General features: G+C 39.7%; 1 protein-coding gene and 1 long non-coding RNA gene across 2 annotated transcripts in view; both read right to left on the bottom strand.

Moving 5' to 3' along the window:
• LOC308251435 overlaps positions 1 to 10,196 on the bottom strand; it is a 99,493-nt gene extending 89,297 nt beyond the window's left edge. Inside the window, exons 1-2 of the long non-coding RNA XR_013960923.1 lie at positions 5,598 to 10,196; positions 3,987 to 5,358 (exon numbers count right to left, since the gene is read on the bottom strand). This is a non-coding gene — a long non-coding RNA (uncharacterized lncRNA). The remainder of the gene's footprint in view (positions 1 to 3,986; positions 5,359 to 5,597) is intronic.
• A 2,792-nt stretch (positions 10,197 to 12,988) lies between these two features.
• Positions 12,989 to 15,334, bottom strand: LOC308251420 (olfactory receptor 7D4-like). Its single transcript, XM_080674806.1, has one exon. It carries the CDS (start codon positions 14,663 to 14,665, stop codon positions 13,727 to 13,729), a length of 939 nt encoding a protein of 312 aa, XP_080530932.1. The 5' UTR covers positions 14,666 to 15,334; the 3' UTR covers positions 12,989 to 13,726.
• Between the last annotated feature and the right edge of the window lie 8,477 nt (positions 15,335 to 23,811).

The raw sequence follows: 23,811 nt of genomic DNA on the forward strand, positions 1-23,811 counted from the left end.
ATGGGAAAAAATACCCAAGTAGAGCAACTTCTAGAAAAAAAAATTAAAAGGTAGGAGGAGAGCCTAAGGGAACTTTGGGACAACACGAAACAAAACAACATCCACAGAATAGGGTTTCCAGAAGGAAAGGAAGCTGAGCAAGGAATAGAAAACCTCTTTGAAGAAATAATGACAGAAAATTTCCCTGATATAGAGAAGAAAAAACCCACACAAATCCAAGAAGCTCACAGAGTCCCAAGCAAAATGAACCCCAAAAGACCGACGCCAAGGCACATTATAATTAAATTGGCAAACACCAACGAAAAAGTAATCTTAAAAGCGGCAAGAGAGAGACAGACAGTTACATACAAAGGAACCCCCATCAGACTAGCAACTGATTTCTCAACAGAAACTCATCAGGCCAGAAGGGAATGGAATGAAATATACAAAGTCATGCAAAGGAAGGGTCTGAATCCAAGAATGCTGTACCCAGCAAGGCTATCAATCAAAATTGAAGGTGAAATCAGGAGCTTCACAGACAAAAAAGGACTAAGGGAATTTATTACCACCAAACCAGCAATGCAAGAAATGCTAAAGGGTCTGCTGTAAAAAAAAAACAAAAACAGAAATAGGAAGCGAAGAAGGAACACAGGGGTAAAGAATAAAAATGGCGACAAATAAGTACCTATCAATAATAACTGTAAATGTAAATGGATTAAATGCCCCAATCAAAAGACATAGGGTAACGGATTGGATAAGAAAACACGACCCATATATCTGCTGTCTACAAGAAACCCCCTCAAAAAAAAAAGATGCACACAGACTGAGGGTGAAGGGATGGAAAAAGGTTTTCCAGGCAAATGGAACTGAAAAAAAAGCTGGGGTAGCAATACTTATAACTGACAAATTAGATCTCAAAGTGAAGGACATAACAAGAGATAAGGAAGGCCACTTCATAATACTAAAGGGAGCAATCCAACAAGAAGAAATAACTCTGGTAAACATATATGCACACAATACAGGAGACCCCAAATACATAAAAAAAACTCCTGGAGGATATCAAGGGAGAGATTGACAGCAATACAATCATAGTAGGAGACTTTAATACCCCACTATCACCATTGGACAAATCCTCTAAACAAAAAATCAGCAAAGAAACATCAATCCTAAATGACTCACTAGACCAGGTGGAATTAATTGACATCTTCAGAACATTTCACCCCAAAGCCACAGAATATACATTCTTCTCAAGTGCACATGGGTCATTTTCAAAGATAGACCATATATTGGGACATAGGCAAAGTCTCTTCAAATTCAAGAAGATAGAAATAATATCAAGCATCTTCTCAGACCACAGTGGCATAAAACTGGAAATCAACTACAATAAAAACAACCCAAAGAAATCAAACACATGGAGACTAAACAGTATGCTATTAAACCATGACTGGGTTACCAGAGAGATCAAAGAAGAAATAAAAAAACATCATGGCAACAAATGACAATGAAAACACTACAATCCAAAAGCTATGGGACACAGCAAAAGCAGTCTTGAGAGGGAAGTTCATAGCTCTACAAGCCTACTGCAAAAAACAAGAAACAATGGTAATAAATTACCTAACCCAACAACTCAAAGAGTTAGAAAAAGAGCAACAAGAAAAGCCCAGTGTAAGCAGAAGGAAGGAAATAATAAAGATCAGAGCACAGATAAATGACATAGAGACCAAAGAAACAATACAAAAGATCAACAAAACCAAGAGCTGGTTCTTTGAAAGGATAAACAAGATTGATGAACCTCTAGCCAGGCTCACCAAGAAGCAAAGAGAGAGGACCCAAATAAACAAAATCAGAAATGAAAGAGGTGAAATAACAACAGATCCCGCCGAAATACAAAGGATTGTTAAAAAATACTACGAACAACTCTATTCCAACAAACTGGACAACCTGGAGGAAATGGACATATTCCTAGAAAAATATAACCTTCCAAAACTCAATCAAGAAGAATCTAAACAGCTCAATATGCCAGTAACTATAGAAGAAATTGAAGCAGTCATCAAAGAGCTTCCGGCAAACAAAAGCCCGGGGCCAGACGGCTTCGCAGGAGAGTTTTACCAAACATTCAAGGAAGAACTAAAACCTATCCTCCTCAGACTATTCCAAAAAATTCAAGAGGAAGGAACACTTCCAAGCTCTTTCTATGAAGCCAACATCACCCTAATACCAAAACCAGGTACAGACAACACAATGAAGGAGAATTACAGGCCAATATCCCTCATGAATGTAGATGCCAAAATCCTCAACAAAATTCTAGCAAATCGGATTCAGCAGTACATCAGAAAGATCATACACCATGACCAAGTAGGGTTTATCCCAGGAATGCAAGGATGGTACAATATCCGAAAATCAATAAATGTGATACATCACATAAAAAAATTGAAAGATAAAAATCACATAGTCATATCAATTGATGCAGAAAAAGCATTTGACAAAATCCAACATCCTTTCTTGATAAAAACTCTCAACAAGGTGGGAATAGAGGGATCATACCTCAACATAATAAAAGCTCTATATGATAAACCCACAGCTAACATCATACTCAATGGGCAAAAACTAAAACCATTTCCCCTAAGAACAGGAACAAGACAGGGATGCCCACTCTCACCACTCCTGTTTGACATAGTACTGGAAGTATTAGCCATTGCAATGAGACAAGAAGAAGAAATAAAAGGCATCCAAATTGGAAAAGAAGAAGTAAAGCTGTCCTTATTTGCAGATGACATGATATTGTACATAAAAAACCCAAAAGACTCCATCAAAAAACTAACAGACTTAATAATGAATTCAGCAATGTAGCAGGATACAAAATTAACGCCAAGAAATCTATGGCATTTCTATACACCAACAGTGAACTTACAGAAAGAGAGACTAAAAAAGCAATCCCATTTTGCATCGCACCAAAATAATTAAGATACTTAGGAATAAACCTAACCAAGGAGGTAAAAGACCTATATGTGGAAAACTACAGGACACTGAAAAAAGAGATAGAGGATGATGTAAACAGATGGAAGAACATACCATGTTCATGGATTGGTAGAATCAACATCATCAAAATGTCCATACTACCCAAAGCAATCTATAGATTCAATGCACTCCCCATTAAAATACCAACGGCATATTTCACAGACCTAGAAAGAACACTCCAAAAATTCATCTGGAATAAAAAAAGACCCCAAATAGCCACAGCAATCCTGAGAAAGAAGAATAAAGTAGGAGGGATCTCAAAACCAGATTTCAAGCTGTAATACAAAGCCACTGTCCTCAAAACAGCCTGGTACTGGCACAAGAACAGACATATAGATCAATGGAATAGAATAGAGAATCCAGATATCGACCCAAACCACTATGCGCAATTAATATTTGACAAAGGAGGCATGAGCATACAACGGAGTCAAGACAGTCTCTTCAATAAATGGTGTTGGGAAAATTGGACAGGTACATGCAAAAAAATGAAACTAGATCACCAACTTACACCATACACAAAAATAAACTCAAAATGGATACAGGACTTAAATATAAGACGGGAAACCATAAAAATACTAGAGGAATCCACAGGCAGCAAAATCTCAGACATATGCCAAAAGAACTTTTTCACTGATACTGCCCCTAGGGCAATGGAAGCCAAAGAGAAAATAAACAAATGGGACTACATCAAAATAAAAAGCTTTTGCACAGCAAAAGAAACCATCAACAAAACAACAAGAAACCCCACTGTATGGGAGAACATATTTGCAAATGTTATCACTGATAAAGGTTTAATCTCCAACATCTACAGGCAGCTTATACAACTTAATAAAAGGAAGATAAATGATCCAATAAAAAAATGGGCAACGGACCTAAATAGAATCTTTTCGAAAGAAGACAGCAGGAAGACCAAGAGACACATGAAAACATGCTCAAAGTCACTATCTGAGAGATGCAAATCAAAACGACAATGTGATACCATCTCGCACCTGTCAGAATGGCTATCATCAACAAATCAACAAACGACAAGTGTTGGCGAGGATGCGGAGAAAAGGGAACCCTCGTGCACTGCTGCTGGGAATGCAGACTGGTGCAGCCACTGTGGAGAACAGTATGGAGTTTCCTCAAAAAACTGAAAATGGAACTCCCATTTGACCCAGTAATCCCACTCCTAGGAATATATCCTAAGAAACCAGAAACACCAATCAGAAAGGATATATGCACCCCTATGTTCATAGCAGCACAATTCACCATAGCTAAGATTTGGAAACAGCCTAGGTGCCCATCAGCAGATGACTGGATCAGAAAACTATGGTACATCTACACAATGGAATACTATGCTGCCATAAAAAAGAAGGAATTACTACCATTTGTAGGCACCTGGATGGAATTGGAGAACATTATGCTAAGTGAAATAAGCCAGTCAATGAAAGAAAAATACCACATGATCCCACTCATTTGGGGATAATGAAAAACATTATAAACTGATGAACAAAAAGATAGATACAGAGGCAGTAAAGCATCAAACAGACTGTCAAATTACAGCGGTAAGGTTAGGGAGAGGTGGGGGAAATAAGAGATCAACTGAAGGACTTGTATGCATGCATATAAGAGTAACCAACGGATGCAAAACATTGGGGGGTGAGGGCATGTATGGGAGTGGGGTGGGGGTGGGGGCAATGGTAAGATATGTACACATATAATACCTTAATAAAAATTTGAAAAAAAAATAAAATGGATAAATCTACTTTAGTCCTGGGCCAGTTGTGGGATAGGCACAGAATCAGCAAGGAAGTGTGCGCTCCTCTGGATTGGCTGTGGGCAACAGATTAGAAAGTGCGTGCATAGATAAGTGGAGGCTCCTGGGGTTCAATGGTGCCTGGCTATTCTCTCTTTTGTTTAATAGTGGAACTAGCCATATGGAAGTTAATCTAAAGTTCCAACAGACAGACAGGAATGTGGGCAGCCTTTTGTCAGAGCTGGCCCACAGCTATTAACAGGCTATTTTGTCTTTTTCTCTCATTTCTCTGGCATTGTAATTTAAGCATCTCAATTCTTTTCTTGTTGGTTTCAAAGTTAAGAATTTCTTCCTGTGGGATGTATTAAATGTTACAAGGACCCTGGACCCTCAGAATCAGATAGAAAAAAAATTGAAGTGAATGAGAGAGGTCCCTATTTCTAGAAAGAGACATTGCAGTGACAATTTCATTAGTGACATTGCTACTGTAAAATCAAGCATTTTGAAAATATCCCTTAGTATTTCTTGGGTACATGGTATCACTGCTGACCTCAAGGAGAAAAAATGTGATGGAGGCAGAAAGATGCCAGATGAGTTGAAGAGTGGAAATAGAAAGTATAGACCTATTTTTAAACGTTTTTTTTTTAATATATTTTATTGATATTTTACAGAGAGGAAGGGAGAGGGATAGAGAGCTAGAAACATCGATGAGAGAGAAACATCGATCAGCTGCCTCCTGCACACCTCCCACTGGAGATGTGCCCGCAACCAAGGTACATGCCCTTGACCGGAATCGAACCCGGGACCCTTCAGTCCGCAGGCCAATGCTCTTTCCACTGAGCCAAACCGGTTTCGGCTAGACCTATTTTTAAATCCACCAAGTAAATTTGAAGAACTAATTGGCTTTATTGAGTGATAAAGGAATCAGCCAGCATCCCATCCAACCAGAAGGGTTGTACAAGTGGACGTTTTTATTAGGAAAATGGGGCAAATGAGTCATTAGCAAAAAAAAGGGGGTGAGATATTTTAAGCCAAGCCATCTTTTTTTGGGAGAAGGGAACTGCAGGAGCCTTTATCATGCAGATTACCTTACTACTACTAATCTAACTATCAAGGTCTTAACACAAGTGACCCCATTTTAGGCCTATGGTTTTCTCATTAATAGCCAAAATATCCAAAAATTTGGAACAATACCCAAAGAAAAATGTTTCATTTTCATTGAAAGATAGGTGAATGTAGAAGATTCCCATGACATTAGACATGATAATATCGCATGCAAACTTTGGAAAAAAAACAACAAAAAACTGGATAAGGAAGGGAAAAGTGATAGTGTAAATTCCCCAGAACATTCAGAAGAGATGGAATAATTATACAAATAATTATTGAATGACGGTGGTGGCTAATATTGTGATGGCATAGGTTTCCAATGAGACCATATATCCAGTGAAGCCCTATAACTGATAATTGAAGAATCCTGGTTAAGATTCAGCCAAGCATCAGCTTGTCTAACTAACAATTCCCAAAGCAGCAGCAACTTCTCATTCTATACAATTACTTTATTTACACTGCCACCCATGCAGACTGATGGACACCAGACCAATATAATTGACCTCTGAGATAATAGGTCCTGTAAACACCTCAACTCAAAATTAAACTGACATTTTATCCTCCCTAAAATGTTGCTTTTCCTTTTATTACCATCACTGTAAAAGCTACACCATTAACTCTGGCACCCATGCAGTTGTTTCCAGTGGTTCTCAATCAGGCTGAGTTTGCTCCTGCAGGACAATTGGCAATGTCTGGAGATGTTTCTGGTTGTAACATTACAGAGTTGGCATCTAGTGAGTAGTCCACAGGAACCTCTTAAAAATCTCACAGGACATGAGACAGCTACTCACAAATAATTTTATAGACCAGAATGCCAATATTGTCATGGATTAGAATTGCTAATAGATTCTTGAGAACTAATGTTAAAATTTTTATCTAAAAAATCCCAGCCATTGTCTTATTTTATAACAATATTGAAAATATTATCTGAAAGAAATCTCACAATCTTGCTCTGTTATTTTGTTCTATTGCATCTTTTTTATTGTGATTAAATATACATAACATAAAATAAAATATTTTAAGTATTTTTAGGCATACAGTTCTATTGGTTTGACATCAAGAACATTCAGCCCAGCCAGTGTGGTTCAGTGGTTGAGCATTGACCCATGAACCAGGAGATTGCTGGTTTGATTCCCAGTCAGGGCACATGGCCCAGGTTGTGGGCTTGATCCCCAGTAGAGGGCATGCAGGAGACAGCCTATCAATGTTTCTATCTCTCCCTTTCTCTCTCTGAACTTAGTAAAAACATATTTTTTTTAAAAGAACATTCACTTTGTTGTGCAACCATCACCACCATCCATCTCCAGAATTTTTTTATCTTCCCAATTGAAACTCTACCCATTAAACATGAGCTCCTCAATTCCTCCCTTCTTCTAGTCCTTGCCAATCACCACTCTATTTCTTATCTCTGTGAATGTTACTGCTATTGGTACCTCATATAAGTGGAATTATACAGTATTTGTCGTTTTGGGACTATCCTATTTTACTTAGCATATTTTCATCTACATTATACATGTGTAAGAATTTCCTTCATTTTTAAGGCTAAATAGTATTCTGTTTTATGTTCATACCACATTTTGTTTATCCGTTCACCCACTGATGGGTACCTGGGTTGTTTACACTTTTTATTTATTGTCAGTATTGCTGCTGTAAAATGAGTGCATGTTCACGGAAATATCTGTTTGATTCCCTGCCTTATATTACTTTATTTGTTTCCGTAGCTTCTTTCACAATTGAACTGTATTTATTGATTCACCTCTTTACTTACTTTTTACTCCACTGGAGAGTAAGCTATATGACAACAGAGACTACTTCACAACCATGTTCCTAGTCCTTAAAACATTGTAGGTTCTCAGTAAATATTTATTGTATAAAATGGATGGATCAGTCTTCTAAAAAGACTGCTTTATAATTACAGTTGACCCTTGAGCAATGCAGGGGTTATAGGCACCAACTCTCTGTGCAATCAAAAATCTGTGGATGCTCAAGTTCCCTATATAAAATGGTATAGATCAGTGCATACAGTCAGCTCTTCACATCCACAGACTCCTAACCAAAGACTAAAAATAGTACAGGTATTAATCTGTATATAAATGGACACCCATAGTTCAAACCCATGTCATTCAAGGACACTGATTTTTTACCCAAATATTATGAAGCAGCCCCACTGATAGCTAAATTTTAGATAACTAGACTTAAGTAATAAATCCAGAACTTCTGGGGTTTGCATAAATCCGTGGTCAGCAAACTGCGGCTCGCGAGCCACATGCAGCTCTTTGGCCCCTTGAGTGTGGCTCTTCCACAAAATACCACGGCCTGGGTGAGTCTATTTTGAAGAAGTGGCATTAGAAGAAGTTTAAGTTTAAAAAATTTGGCTCTCAAAAGAAAGTTTAATCGTTGTACTGTTGATATTTGGCTCTCTTGACTAATGAGTTTGCCGACCACTGGCATAAATCATTCCATATGAGAGTAGATAAGAAGCAAAGACAAGATCACCTGGGCTGTCACCAATGTGTCTGTGTCCTTCCTGGTTATGGAAAGATGGTAGTCACTGGAGGAGACTAGGGAAATAATCTAAAGGTTGCTTTATAAAATGTTTATGGAAGCTTTTTTACAACACCTGGAGCTCTGCCAGACTTCCATGGCATTGGGAGTAAAACATGTTCAACAAAACCTAGGTTCCTCTGACCAAATGGTCTCTATATTTGCAGTGCACAACTCTGGCTCTGTCTGGAAGGACATATGCCTCGTAAAGAGTTCACACCTCTTCTTGAGAAGATTTATCTTCACTGATAAACTCTCCACTTAGATTTCAGAGCAACCTTCCTGCTAAGTCACTGGGTTCTCCTGCCCAGTCTCTTTTGCAGGTTCCTCCTCTCGGGGTGCCCCTGTGTTCTGTCCATGGTATTGCATATTCACACTTGTTCCTTTGAGGATCTCAACCATCTTCCAGGCCTCAAAGCTAAATATGTCTATAACCCTCCAATTTTTACCTTCAGTACAGACCATAGCACAAACTGCAGACTCTACTGAAATGTCAAACAAACATCTCCATACTTTTCACTGTGGTACAATATACATAACCTAAAATTTACCATTTTAACTATTTTTAAGTGTACGGTTCCATGGCTTTAAGTACATTTACATTGTTGTGCAACCATCATGACTATCCATTTCCAGAGATTTTTCATCTCCCCCAAACAAAAATTGGTACCTATTAAATACTAACTCCCCATTCTCCTTCCTCTAATCTCCTGATAATCTATATTAACCTTTGGGTCTAATGAATTTGACTGCTATAGTTATCTAATATAAGTGGAACCTTATATTTCTCAATTTGGAATATCTCAATTTGAACATTTCAAAATCTGAACTTCTAATGTTTCCTTTCCTTCCAAATTTGCTCCACTCATAGCCCTCCCTGTCTCAATGGATGCAATTCCATTCTTCCAGTTGTTCAGGCCTCAAACTCTAGAGACATTCTTGGTGTCTCTCTTTTTTCTCACACCCACATCCTCTTGCTTCTACCTTTAGAATGTAGCCTAACTAGAGAAAATAAACAAATGGGACTACATCAAAATAAAAAGCTTTTGCACAGCAAAGGAGACCAACAAAACAACAAGAAAGCCCACTGCATGGGAGAACATATTTGCCAATGATATCAATGATAAGGGTTTAATCTCCAACATTTACAGGGAACTCATGCAGCTTAACAAAAAGAAGATAAACAACCCAATCAAAAAATGGGCAACTGATCTAAATAGACACTTTACGAAAGAAGACAGAAGGAAGGCCAAGAGACATATGAAAACCTGCTCAAGGTCACTAATCATCAGAGAGATGCAAATCAAAACAACAATGCGGTACCATCTCACACCTGTCAGAATGGCTATTATCAACAAATCAAATGACAAGTGCTGGCGAGGATGCGGAGAAAAAGGAACCCTGGTGCACTGCTGGTGGGAATGCAGACTGGTGCAGCCACTGTGGAGAACAGTATGGAGTTTCCTCAAAAAACTAAAAATGGAACTCCCATTTGACCCAGTGATCCCACTTCTAGGAATATATCCCAAGAAGCTAGAAACACGAATCAGAAAGGATATATGCACCCCTATGTTCATAGCAGCACAATTCACCATAGCTAAGATTTGGAAACAGCCTAAGTGCCCATCAGCAGATGAGTGGATTAAAAAACTGTGGTACATCTACACAATGGAATACTACTCAGCGGTAAAAAAAGGAGTTCTTACCATTTGCAACAACATGGATGGAGATGGAGATCATTATGCTAAGTGAAATAAGCCAGTCAGAGAAAGATAAGTACTCACTCATTTGTGGAATATAATGAACAACATAAACTGATGAACAAAAATAGATCCAGAGACAGAGAAACATCAATCAGAACGTCAAACCTCAGGGAAGGTAGGGGAGGGTGGGGGTAAGGTGGAGAGATCAACCAAAGGACTTATATGCATGCATGTAAGCCTAATCAATGGACACAGACAAAAGGGGGGTGGGGGCATGAATGGGAGGTGGGGGATAATGGAGGAATAAGGACACATATGTAATACCTTAATCAATAAAGAAATTTAAAAATAAATAAAATGTAGCCTGACTGACCGCTTCTCAACCCTTACACTATTATCCCCACCTTGGCCCTAGCTACCTACATTACTCCAGGATAGTATAAGTCAGCTCCAAGTAGGCTGCCTCACACCCTGTAATCCATGCTCAACCCAGCAGCCATAATGATTTTTAAAATCCTAGGTTAGATCATGTCATGTGTCTGCTCAAACCACACTGTTGGTCCGCACACTGAAGGGTCTTGGGTTCAATTCTTAGACAAGGGCAGGTACCAGGGTTGCAGGTGCAATCCTGGCCCCAGTAGTGTGTGTGCAGGAGGCAACCAATTGATGTATCTCCCTCACATCAATGATTTTCTCTCTTTTTCCTCTCTCTCTCTCTCTCTCTCTCTCTCTCTCTCTCTCTCTCTCTCTCTCCTCCCTCCCACCCTCTCTCCCTTCCTTCCACACTCTAAAAATCAAGGAAAAAATATTCTCAGGTGAGGATTAACAAAAAATAAAGAAACCTCTGCAATGAGTCCTCAGTCATTCAGAGTAATGAAGGCAAAAGCCCTTCAGTGGCAGAGAAAGCCTCACAGGATGACCCCTGATGCCTGTCCTCCTCTGAGTTCCTATGCTCCCCCTCACTAGCTCTGCTGCAGCCACATTGCCTCCAGGCAATCTCCCACCTCAGGGTCTTGGTATTAACCTCACCATCTGCCTGGGGCACTGGTTCCCCAGATGTACACTCACCTAAATCATTCACCATCTTCACAAATGTAACTTTCTCAATGAGGTTTATGAAGACCACTGGTTTTAATATGACAACCTGCTCCTTCCCATACCCCTGATTCTCTTAATCCTGTGGCAGTTGAGCCTAAAATAATGACTGACACATAGTAAATGCAGTAAAAATAGCTTTGATAAGTTGAATAAAAATGTGGTTCTGAAGGGGCTGCCAGTAACATTGACTCCTCACCACAGATTGCCCAACGTGGAAAGAAGACATGCCTGTGCCAATCAGCGTTTTTTTTTACACATAGGAGCTTAAATAAATCTAGTTTCTATTAAGTAGTGAAGCTACCAGACATGAGTAGTGAGAACAGTGGTTTCCCAGTCTAAGAAAATAAAGCTGATAATCTGAAAGGAAATCCTCGAAGTGTTTGAGCCCCTATGTGCAGTTGTGCCATGCACAGCTGAGCCAAGGATTCATGTGCAAGAAACTTTATGGGAAGGAGCAAGGGACATGGAACATGGGTTAGGCAGAAGAGATGTGATACAGGGAAGAAAATACATCCAATAAAATTTACCGTGTGTCATTTCCTATGGCAAGTTGAGTTTTCATCCTGAAAGGAAATTCTGGAAAGTGGCACAAGATTCAAACTTCAGAATTATCTCAGCTAAGGTGTGAAGGATAATGTTATACCCCACGACTCTCCATCAAGAGCTGTCACTTCTGCCATCATGTATTGGGAAAAATAAGTTCCACCTGGTGCTGACCATGGCAGTCAGGCTGGTGTACAAAGTCAGTACTGAAAGGATCTCAGAAAACATGGGAGCAGTGCTGACCAATTTTAACAGATTTCACTACTTCACCCTTCACTGCAAACACAATTCTCTCAACACTCTTCTCAACAGTCCACAGCGTGTAACTACTATTCCTGATGGCACCTCCAGAGAGTACCCTCCCCCAAAGATAAGCCACTTGACACAACAAGTCTTATTCTATTGTATTCATTAGCACATGTTTTAGGATCTTGGGGTATCTTAAAACTACAATGATGTGAAATAAAGATACAATAAAACAGAATGAAGAAGAAAGGGAGAGAGGAAAAAAGAAAGGAAGGAAGAAAAAAGGCAAAGACTGGAGAGTTGTCTATGCAATATATTAAAATGAATCACCTGAACAAACTGGCTTTCAAATCTAGATTCCTACTCTTAAAGTTGAAAATCTCATCACTGTTACAGGAAAGTTGTGCTAGCTCAGGACTGTGGGTTCAGTGTCAGGTTAGAGTCCCTCTCAATCTCAACCTCTTTCTCTGAAAAATGGAATAAATGAGATAAAATAGCTCAAAGAAATGTCATGACCACATAATATTATACATGTAAAGCTGCGATTTTCAACCTTTTTCATCTTATGGCACATAAACTAATTACTAAAATTCTGTGGCACACCAAAAATGTATTTCTTGCTGATTTGTCAAAAAATAGGTATAATTTTTATTCATTCACACTGGACAGCTATTGTTGTTTTTGGCTGTTATCGTTTTTTAAAATATATCCTTTTATTTCAGAGAGGGAGAGACAGAAACACCAATGATGCGAGATAATCATTGATTGGCTGCCTCCTGCACACCCCCTACTGGGGATGGAGCCCACAACCTGGGCATGTGCCCTGACTGGGAATTGAACTGTGACCTCCTGATTCATAGGTCAAAGCTCAACCAACGAGCCATGCCAGGCGGGCTGTTGTCATTTTTTAAATTTGACAACCTAAGGGAAAAAAGGTCAGTGCCTCTGACTAAATAGTCAGGTACTGCAAGTTTTAAAAATGTTTGCAGTTGAAAATCACTGATGTAAAGCAACAAGCAGAGTCCTAATATGGTAAGCAATTTTTATGATTTGTGTGTGATTTTTGTTCCATTTCTTCCAGAGAAAAATAAACACACAACCAAATTAAGGTAAAGAATATCAACATTTGAGAGGATAATTTGGGGGCGGGGACCACGTCAGCACTTCATATAAGTGTTTCAAATCTAATGTTAGAAATCTCAGGAATGGCTGTAAGAAAGATAAAACTCAATGGGCTGCAAATAGAGAAAAAAAAAGACAAAAAGAGTTACTGAAGGGAAACAAAAACAAAATAAATCAACAAAATAGAAACAGACTCAGAGAACAGACTAGTGCTTGTCAGAAGAGAGGGAGTTGGGGGACTGGGTGAAAAAGGTGATGGGATTAAGAAGTACAAATTAATAGTTACAAAATACTCATGGGGTATAAAGTACAGCATAGGGAACATAGTCAATAACATAGCAATAAATATATGTGATACCAGGTGGGTACTAGAAATATTGGGGGAAAACACTTTGTAAAGTATATAATTGCCTAACTGCTATGCTGTATACTTGAAACTAATACAAAATAATACTGAAAGTAAACTGTAATTGAAAATTAAATTTAAAAAGAAAAAGAAAGTCATAGGAGCTTTGAGAATAGAAGAAATGAAGCCTGTGTTTCAGGAAAGAAAAAGAATCAGATTGAAATACATGACATTGGCCTTTGGGGACTTCAATGTTTATTTTGTTCTGAAGCCAGTGGCCCATCACAGGCAAGGGGCTCCTTGGCTAAAGAGCCTTCCCAAGGCCCCCTTCACATCCTTGTTCCTCAGGCTGTAGATAAAGGGGTTCAGCATGGGGGTGACTATGGTGTACATGACTGAGGCAACTGAGTTGTAATGGGTAGAATGGGTCACAGCAGAACTGAGATAGACGCCCAGGCTTGTCCCATAGAACAAGGAGACCACAGAGAGGTGAGACCCACAAGTGGAAAATGCTTTATATTTTCCCTCTGCAGAGGACATTCTCATTAGAGAGGAGACAATCTTAGAGTAAGAAAAGATAATTCCAGTAAAAGGAAACACGCCCAGTAAGGCAGTAGTCACATACAAGAAGATGTCATTGATGAAGGTGTCAGAGCAGGCCACCTTGAGAATCTGAGTCAGTTCACAGAAGAAATGTGGAATTTCAGTGCCTACACAGAAGGACAACTGCCTCATCAGTATAATATGAGCGAGGGAGACCCAGAAAATGATGAACCAACACAACAGAACCAGGAAGCCACAGAGCCAGGGGTTCATGATGACCACGTAGTGCAGGGGGTGGCAGATGGCCACATACCGATCATAGGCCATCACAGTCAGGAGGAAGCCATCCATTCCAGCAAAAATCATAAAAAAATACACCTGAATGAAGCAGCCGATGTAGGAGATGGCTTTGCTCTGTGTCTGGATGTTCATCAGCATCTTCGGGATAATGGTGGAGGTGAAACAGATGTCAATTGAGGACAGGTTGGAGAGGAAGAAGTACATGGGGGAGTGGAGATGGGAGTCAGAGCTGATGGCCAGGATGATGAGAAGGTTCCCAAGTATAGTGACCAGGTACATGGACAGTAACACTCCGAAGAGGAAGGGCTGTAGTTCAGGATCCTCTGAGAGACCCAGGAGCAGAAATGCTGATATTTCTGTGTGGTTTCTTGCTTCCATGGAGCTGATGTGTCTGCTGGAGAAAGAGGCCAAATAAATGTTTAGAGAACTGCCAACTGGAACATCAGCTGGTGGTCACCTTCAGATTCCGCCTTTGTGAGGACATCCTTCCAATGACTATGATTCACTCAGACAAATGGTAGCCATTTTCATTTTAAATGCAATCATTTAGCCTGTTTTAAATTTATAGAAATCTTTTTTATCTCTTTCTGGTTCTAATTCTACTTTAAGCTATGGACATAAACCAATTTCTTCTAAGATATGGCCCTTCCAAAATAATTGAAAACATTGAACATCTTTTCTTTGGTAATCTTCATACTTCTTTCATTTAAATAGCTTTATAACAGACATGAATTCCTGGATTCCTAGATGCTTCCCATTGCTGAGACAGTTAACTCTCAAGTACCTTATCTTAAAATGTTGTTACTGCTATTACCTCCTTTGTGAGTATTAAAAATGCCTTTGTGCACAATAGGATCTCAGTAAATTATAGCTATTAGTATTACTAATAATCTATTCCTTTTATTACAATGATCATTGATATATAACTCTGCCAAAGTGCAGTGCAGAAATGTGATTCAGAAAATGGTATCTTGAGTGAGACTTCCTAGAATAGAATTTTGCTCCATCAACTTCCTATGTGTGACCTTGACAAAGTTCTTTAATCTCTCTCAGCTGCAGGTACCTCCCCTCTATAATGGGAGTCATAAATATTTTCTACATTGTAATACTAATGAGTGATGTAAATAAGATGATGCATATAATTTTCTAGTGACATACAAGTGGACACCTGATAAATGTGAACTTCTGTTCTTAACCTCACAACAAATCTGTTTTGCATGGCCATCATTAATCAATACTCCCCTTAAACAGGGCCAGCCAACAAAGATGGAATTCTGATCATTCTAAACACAAGATCTGTTACCTCTTTTGTTCACCACACACTTCTAATCAGTGACAATCCTTATGGCTCCTCTTTCAGTTACTGCCTGCCAGGTAAGGAGAAAGCATGTGGACTGCATAAATTAGGTTGGTATACAAAAATTCACAAAACCAGTGAAATACAATACAAAGCATGTGTGTGAGTGTGTGCTCGAGTGTACATGCTCTTGAGTAAAGATGTGTTGCATTAAATACCAGCAGTTAATTATAAAATAAAGGCATTGATAGATTTGATTTAAAATATTCAAAATTTCTATATATCAAGCCATCCTATTAATATAAGAAACATTAAAACCTGTAAAGAATTTTTTGTGAGTTTACTTGAGCCAAACTGTCGACAATTGCCAGACAGCAGAATCTCAAGGTATTAATATAATGCTTTAGAGAATGGCAGTTTTTCACCTTGTTTTATACACTGCAATCAAAAGAGGAGATGTAAATGGGTTACTTGAAATCCAGTGGTGATAGATTAGGGAGGTGAGAGAAAGCAAAGGAGGGGGGAACCTCAGATTGGATAAAAAGTACAATGATAGACACAATGCTTCTTTTATGTAGCATTGGTACAGGATAGTTAACCGTTGTTATAATAATGTTATGGTCATAAGGAAACCCCTCTAATGTGTGAAATGATTATTGTGTGAAATGTTTGCTGTGTGGAGACCGCAATACTCTGTAACTTCCAAATTGGTAAACACCCCACTATCTTGATGTGAACACCCTAAGCACTTAAAGTGTAAACGCCCTGCTCCTAGCATAAGGCACACCGTCTGGCCCACATCGATAAGACACAAATTGTTTACTACTGGCTATATAAGCACGGGACTTTCTTCAGTCTACGTCTCCTGCTTGATAGAGGAGGACTCCATGTTGCTCCGTGAGACGAGCCCCTGACTGACTGCTCTGCTGTGCGAGCCTGAACCAACTGCGGCCGCCTGTCTGTCTCGGTCTTCGTTGTCGGTCTTTCAGTGTGCATCGCCTGGTGGCCTTTGCCGGAGCCTAGGATCCACTAGGAATAGATAAATAAACCTTGTGTGATTGCATACTAATTCTGTCTTGTGTGTTCAGGTGTTCCAGTTCGGCTCAGCTGTCTAGAGCCGAAGTACCAGAGGGTAGGCTGTTATTGTTGACCTCTGGTCACCTGCGTTTGTCTCACTAAATCTAGACAGATAATTAATTGGGGCATAATTGGGACAACAGTCAATAATTAACATGATAAAAATAACAATGAGGTAATTTGTGGTCACCACCCTGGTGCATTAGTTGTGCCCTGAGGAGTCCTGAAAAAGGGAAGTTACCCAGATATTCCAAAGGTATGTTATCCTAGATGCAAAAAGACAATAGGCTCAGTTAAGGTCAAAGTTAATCTTTGGGAAGATACTGGCCTAGGACATGACTACCCACCATAGACTGCTTTTTAATTTAAAAAGTTTTCATTTCAGACCATCCTTTATGGTTACTTTGGGTCTCTGAGTTTACAAGGCTGCCATGCAGGCCTTCCCTGAGCTAGTGAGGTTGGCATGTGGCCCCTTTTTGTCCACAATCTAAGATTAAAAGGCAGCTCAGCCGGAGTGGTTCCATGATTGAGCATTGAACCATGAACCAGGACATCATGGTTCGATTCCCGGTCAGGGCATATGCCTGGGTTGCAGGCTCCATCCCCAATAGGGGATGTGCAGTAGGCAGCCGGTCAATGATCCTCTCTCATCATTTATATTTTTATCTTTCCCTCCCTCTCCTTTCCTCTCTCTGAAATCAATAAAAACATATTTTAAAAAATAAAAGAAGGCAAATTTAAGATGAAAATATTTACATTCTCCATGATAGAAATAAAAGATTAGCATTATAAATACCTAGAGAAAAAAAGAAAGAAAAAATAAATACCTGGAGAATGCAGTTAATTACAGAGTGAAAAAAGATACTGGGGACCCAGTTAGTCTGGGGAGGTGGATAGAAAAGGCTTCTCTGAAATGTAAATATTTGAACTGTGAGAGGAAGGATGGGTAATTGTTAATCAGAGAAAACAGGGAAAGAGCCAGCTTTTGGGGGTGAGAGAACAGAATTCATGTTTGCCCTGGGAGTCTGTGAGGTTGGGAATGAAAAGGATTTGAGGGGCCATTGAGATGGAGAACAGAGGGTGAGCTCAGGAGGACAGAGTGCGTGAGGCCCATATATCAAGCATCCTGAAGTATTCCTTCAAATGCCTCTCATGCTGGCAATTCTGTATTTATTCATGGATAAGACATCATGACTGTTTTGCTTATCTCTACCTTCTAGGGACTTGCATAGTGCCTGGTACATAGCAGGTGCTCAACACATGGAAATGGTAGACGTCTAATAAAGATTGAGACCAAAAGCATCAAATAAAACATAAAAGAGAGCAATCTTCAAGGGCATCAAATGCCTGCATATACACTGAGTGGCCAGATTATTATGATCTCTGAACGCATAATAATCTGGCCACTCCGTGTATATTCTATATAATAAAAGGCTAATATGCAAATTGTCCCCTCGACCAGGAGTTCGACCAGCAGGCAGGCTGCTGGCCAACCACCCCTGTCCCCTCCCCCTGGCCAGGCAGGCCGGACCCCACCCATGCACAAATTCATGCACCGGGCCTCTATATATATATATATATATATATATATATATATATATATATATATATATATATATACTGAGTGGCCAGATTATTATGCATTCAGAGATCATAATAATCTGGCCACTCAGTGTAGACACAAAATAGAAAAATTAAATTATTTCATATAAATTTTTAAAGAATAATACATCATGAACAACTAGTACTCACTCTAGATATGAAAAGACTGTTTAGCACTCAAACAAAAAAAAATAAGTCAGTAAAGAGGAATCATAACCATAATCTCAATAGAAAATGCATTTGAGAAAACATAACAGCCATTACTGTGTTTAGCAGCCAGGACAGAGCCTCTCACTATGAGAGGAAACAGGACAATTTCTTAGCCCAGTAAAGAATAATTTTTTTAAAAACTGCAGCAAACAGTTATTCTACACAAAAACACTAAAATATTTTAGTTAAATTTGTGAATTTAACTCAGGCCAAAGCAGTCTCCTCCAGCATCAACCACTCCTGAATCAATAGTCTCCAACATCAACCATTCCAATGTCAATCGTCTCCTGAATATTCCAAGAGATTGGTAAAATGAGGAAAAGAAATTAGGCTGAGTACTGAACATCAGAAACAACTATGTCATTTAGAGAAAATATTGTGGGCACTAAACAACGAGAATAAAAACTATTAAGTGCTATGAGTAAGTCCACTCTGCTGCAAAACGAGTTAGGGACTATAATAGAAAAATCCAGCCACATGAGGAACAGTACAAACAATACCTCATGCACAGTAGATCTCCATGAATAGTTAATAAATAAATAATTGGACACAGAATGTCCAAGAAGAGCCTACAATGATGGGAAACAGTTGGAGATCCTCTTGAAGCATCCATCTTATATAAAAACTGCTGTTTGAAATTTTAACCCTGTTATTTTGACTTCTGTAAATGCTTGCTTGCTTAAATAATAAGGAAAATAAGACTACTCCCACTTCAGAGAGGCCATTAAACCTTCCCCGGACGAAGTTATCAGTGCTGGCACCAGGTAGAGCCTTTGGTTGAGGTCTCAAGGCCCCAGCACATAGGGGCTCTTTAAGAACTTGCAAAGGGGACCGGAACAGAACCCCATATTTGGGAGACAAAGAATGTAAAAACATATAAATAGGGTAAGTTCCTCCATGTTGGGGCCCAGAATTTGAGAGACATTTTCCTCTGGGCCCACGTGTAATAATAAATGTAACTCCATTTCTCTAAGCATTGCTTGGTTCTTCTCCGGTTTTCTGTAACACTCTGAGAGATAACTCTTATTGGAGAAAGGCTCTAGATTACAAAAAAGAGAAGAAAACAGAATAAGAGCTGGAAGAGACTGGTTTCAGTAGAAACTAAAGTACCTTAAAGCCACAGGGACTTCACCTTCATAGACTTTCCTAGTCTCATTATTCTAGAGTAAAGCCCAATACTCTCTCTCCTCTTTTTCTTCTGACTCGGCCAGCCCTCACTCAGACATGAGGACCCTCTCTAAGGGTATCACTGAAGCTCTCTGTTCTCTGAGGTCTGTCCCAGGAAAGTCCATTTGGGTTTTCATATAGGCTGGGTCAAGTAATTATAGGAAATGGGCAACAGGGACATGTTATTATCATCTCAAGGGTTGAATTCTCAGAGCTCCTTATTAAAAAAAAATTGTTCTATTGACTTTACTTTCTCCAAACAACACAGCTCCATTGGGGCACAAAGATAGCAGAATGGAAAATTTTCAGCCAGTATTGTGTCTGCTGAGGCAACAGTGGGGACAGAAGGTATTTTCTCCAGGAGGGATTTTTCTTTTCTTGGTTAAACTTAAAAGTGACAAGGTGTCCCCTAAGGAATGTTTAATTTCCTTAGGAACCAACTTTCTATAATGTTCTTGCCTTGAAGAATCTGAGATTTTAAGAATCACTTGGTGTTCACAGCGTCGTGCAGAGAAAGAGGTCCTTTCTGAAGAGTGGTTAATAGTTTAGAGAATGGTAGTTTTTCACCTTGTTTTATACATTACAATCAAAGAACCCTTTCACATTGGGTTTTGTGGAAAGGACTAACAAAATGGGGACTGAAAAATTTCCCTTGACATTTGCTAGTGACATGGAAGCCTTTGATGATATTGCGGAGGAGCCCCATTTATTACCTCTACATCAAGGAGTAGGGGCAGAAATAACTCAGTTAAAGTGGGCAGAAGAGAGAGTATTGGGGAAATATAGGTCCCAAACATAAATCACCTATACAATTTGTCAGCAAAGAGAAGAACAGAGGTAAAACATAGCCTAAAGGAAGTATGAAGTGTGGGAGAGTTAAAAATTTTTAATAGACAATATGGGACCATCTCAATACATAATTTCAAAGAGGAAGATCATATTTAGTGCAGATATTAGAATACACAGGAAGTCTGGCTGCATAATTCACAGGATAAGGCATATACCCTCAATCAATGACAATAATCATGTGCTGTAGCTTCAGTTTATAGAAATCGTGTGTCTAGAAATCAAGGATTGGAAGTAGAATCCCTGTGGTTGAGCCCATCCTGAGTGAGGCAGAAAGGGCGTGCCCTGGGGCACAGAAGGGCATTGAAGGACAGGTTTGGTCCCAGTCTTCCAGAGGCCTCTTTAAACAGGCCTGGCCCCCTCCACTTGTGACTCAGTCTCAGTCTCCCGTGCTGAGTTGGTTTGGGAAGTGCGGTAAGGATGTGTCTGTGAGGTGTTTTCATCCACTGTGCTTCCCTCTGCAGAAACCTTTAGTCACCTTTGTGAGTTCTCTCCAGAAGGAAAAGAATGTCCACTGTGTGAGCCACACTGCTCCACCTCCCAGGCCACCAGTTCTCACGGACCTGGAGGGAGTGTTCTGCTGAACATAGAGGGGAAACTGATCGCACCCTCTGCTTTGTCTGCATAAGAAAGTTCTCATTTGAGAATACTGTCATCTGAAAATTTGGCTTTACCTTTACCTGTTCTTTATTTTTTATTATATACTGGTAGAAAGATCAAATACTTTCTTAGGTGCCAAAGGTGTGCATATTTCTGTATGTTATAAACCAAGTTAATATTAGACTGTAATAAAAATAAAAGCATTTATTTGAGCCAAAGGAGTTGTAGCCCAGAAGACACTGATTTAGTAACTTAAATTGTGCTCCACCAAAACAGAGAGGAGGCTGTCTTTTATAGAGAAAGTTTCTGCCCAGGTTCCCAACTTTATGTCAATGAAGTTTACAAATTGTACAGTTCTGATTGGTCCAAATAGTGCTCTGATTGGTTCGTATAGATGCAAATGAGGATACAATTGGTATAGTTCTGACTGGACAGGACAGGTCTCAATCCATGGGTAATGGTAAAAGGAGATATGTGCCAATGGATCAAAGTTACCTGGTGCACACGTTCAAAGTGAAGAGTATGTCCTCCCTGATTAAACACAAATACAAAAGCTGACCCTGCTCTCCTCACCTCTAATGAACAAAATTCTGTCCCACCTCAAGGCTCCTCTCCTAAAGGGATGCCTTTCCGCTGTTATATCCTGTGGAAAGACACACTGTTTAGTAGCAGCGATTTCCTTTGTAAAGTCTCCCTCCCCAGGCACCCACCTATGTGAGAAGTAGCAGAGGAGTCAAGGAAAGAGAAAAGGTGGGAAGAATGGCCTATGAGACAGGCAGGTGTGGGCTGAGAGTGAAGAAGAGGCTGAGCTGCACTGACTGCAGTAGTCACCAAAAGACCCAGGAGCAATTCCCATGGCTTCACTACTGGAGGCTGAGGGAGGCAAGACCAAACTCATCGGGTGGAATAGGGCAATGTGAAGTCTCTATGATGCAGGCAAAGCTGGAGAATAGTGGGACAGCACCTGTCCAACCATTGTTACTAAGTTTTGTTCACAGTGCGGCAATCATGCAGGCTCCACTGCTGTGTCCCCTGGAGGAGGCAGCCAATTTTTATCTCACAAGAGCGCTCTCCCTTCATTGTGTTTGATGATACCAAGCACTTCCCCACAGGATATCCACGTCCCTGTCAGACATAGTCTCTAGCAAGGGAGGCTCTCCCACACTGCCTTGGGTAAGGCAATCTTCCATTTCTGGGTCTGGAAAGTGGGTACCAGGGGCTTGTTATTCTGTTATAATTGGCACATATGGACTTTCACACTATTTTCTGTATGTATGCTATTAATTATAAATTTTTAAGATGGGAAAACTCACAGAACAGCAGCATAAAAAAAGGTAGCCAAAATAAAAACACTGCATTTGTAATAGAATCATTTAACCTGTAGCTGATGTTTCAGATTGAACTTTTAAATCCTGGTAAGGGGGAGAGATCAACCAAAGGTCTTGTATGCATGCATATAAGCCTAACCAATGGACACAGACAACAGGGGGGTGAGGGCATGAGTGTGGGGGGTTAGGAAGGTAATGGGGGGATAAGGACACATATGTAATACCTTAATCAATAAAAAAATTAAAATGCAAAAATAAAATAAAATAAAAATTTAACAAAAATGTTCACAATCAAAGTAACTAAGACTAGAAAAGTTGGAAACGAAAGTAGTAAAAAAATAACATTGAATGATGTGTGGTCGGCAGAACAATGGTCTCCAAAGAATATCCACGGCCTGATTCTGGGGCCTGTAAATGTGTATTAACCACATCTTTAATTTTCTGTATTCTGATGCTTTGACAAATTGGTGACCTTGCTGACATTGGAGGGTTAACCAACTCTTAGAGACAGTTACAGAAAACTCACCCAAGAACACCCCTTTAACATGCAAACCAAACAATCCAGAGCCAATAACCCAAACCCCCTCCTATCCAGGGCTCTCAAACTCCAAGCATCAACCTGTATTAATCATCCCAGAGTCAGGGACCATCCAGGGACAGCCCCTGTGCCCAAGAGCCTGTTGAAGTTACTTGAACTAGAGAATCGTACACCTGCTTACCCTGCCTCACCTATTCCTTGTATGGCCACCTGCCCTTCCTTGCTCACACTGCCTCCAGACCAGCCCCACTGCTTCCCTACGTAGACCCCACTGCATGGCCTGCTGTGCCTCCTGTTTCTAGGAAACCGTATGATAAACTTCTTCCTTCGTGACAGTCATTTCCAGGTGTGCTTGCTTTATCATACCTGATTAAGACAAATCCCAGGAACCCTTTAAACAATACCAGTTTACATGGCAAAGGGAAATTAAGATTGTACAACAGCTGACTTTAAAATAGGGAGAGTATCCTGGATTATGTAGCTGGGTCAATGCAGTTTCAAGGGTCCTTAAAAGTAGAAGAAGGTTGACATGGCAGTATGGGAAGGACTTTGATGGATGTTGCTGGCTTTGATGATAGAAGAATGAATGAGACAAGAGGGATCAAGGAGCTGGAAAAAGCAAGCAAGCAGTTGCCCCTAAGCATAGTCCTACTGACATCTTGATTTTAGCTCAGTGAAACCTTTTTTGGACTTCTGATGTCCAAAATTGTAAGATATTAAGTTTTCTTCTTTTATGTCATTAACTTTGCAGAAATTTATTAAAGCAGCAATAGACATCTAATACTCAATGTAAAACTAGAATATTGGGGTAAAGACTTTAAGGTCAGAGAGAAATAGCTATCTTTACTGTGATGTTTAA

The sequence above is a fragment of the Plecotus auritus genome, assembly GCF_963455305.1.
Source record: "Plecotus auritus genome assembly, chromosome: 6".
NCBI classification, from domain to species: Eukaryota; Metazoa; Chordata; class Mammalia; order Chiroptera; family Vespertilionidae; genus Plecotus; species Plecotus auritus.

Excerpts from the sequence above, each read along its gene's own strand:
- LOC308251420 (XM_080674806.1), bottom strand. The coding sequence starts at position 14,665 with ATGGAAGCAAGAAACCACACAGAAATATCAGCATTTCTGCTCCTGGGT.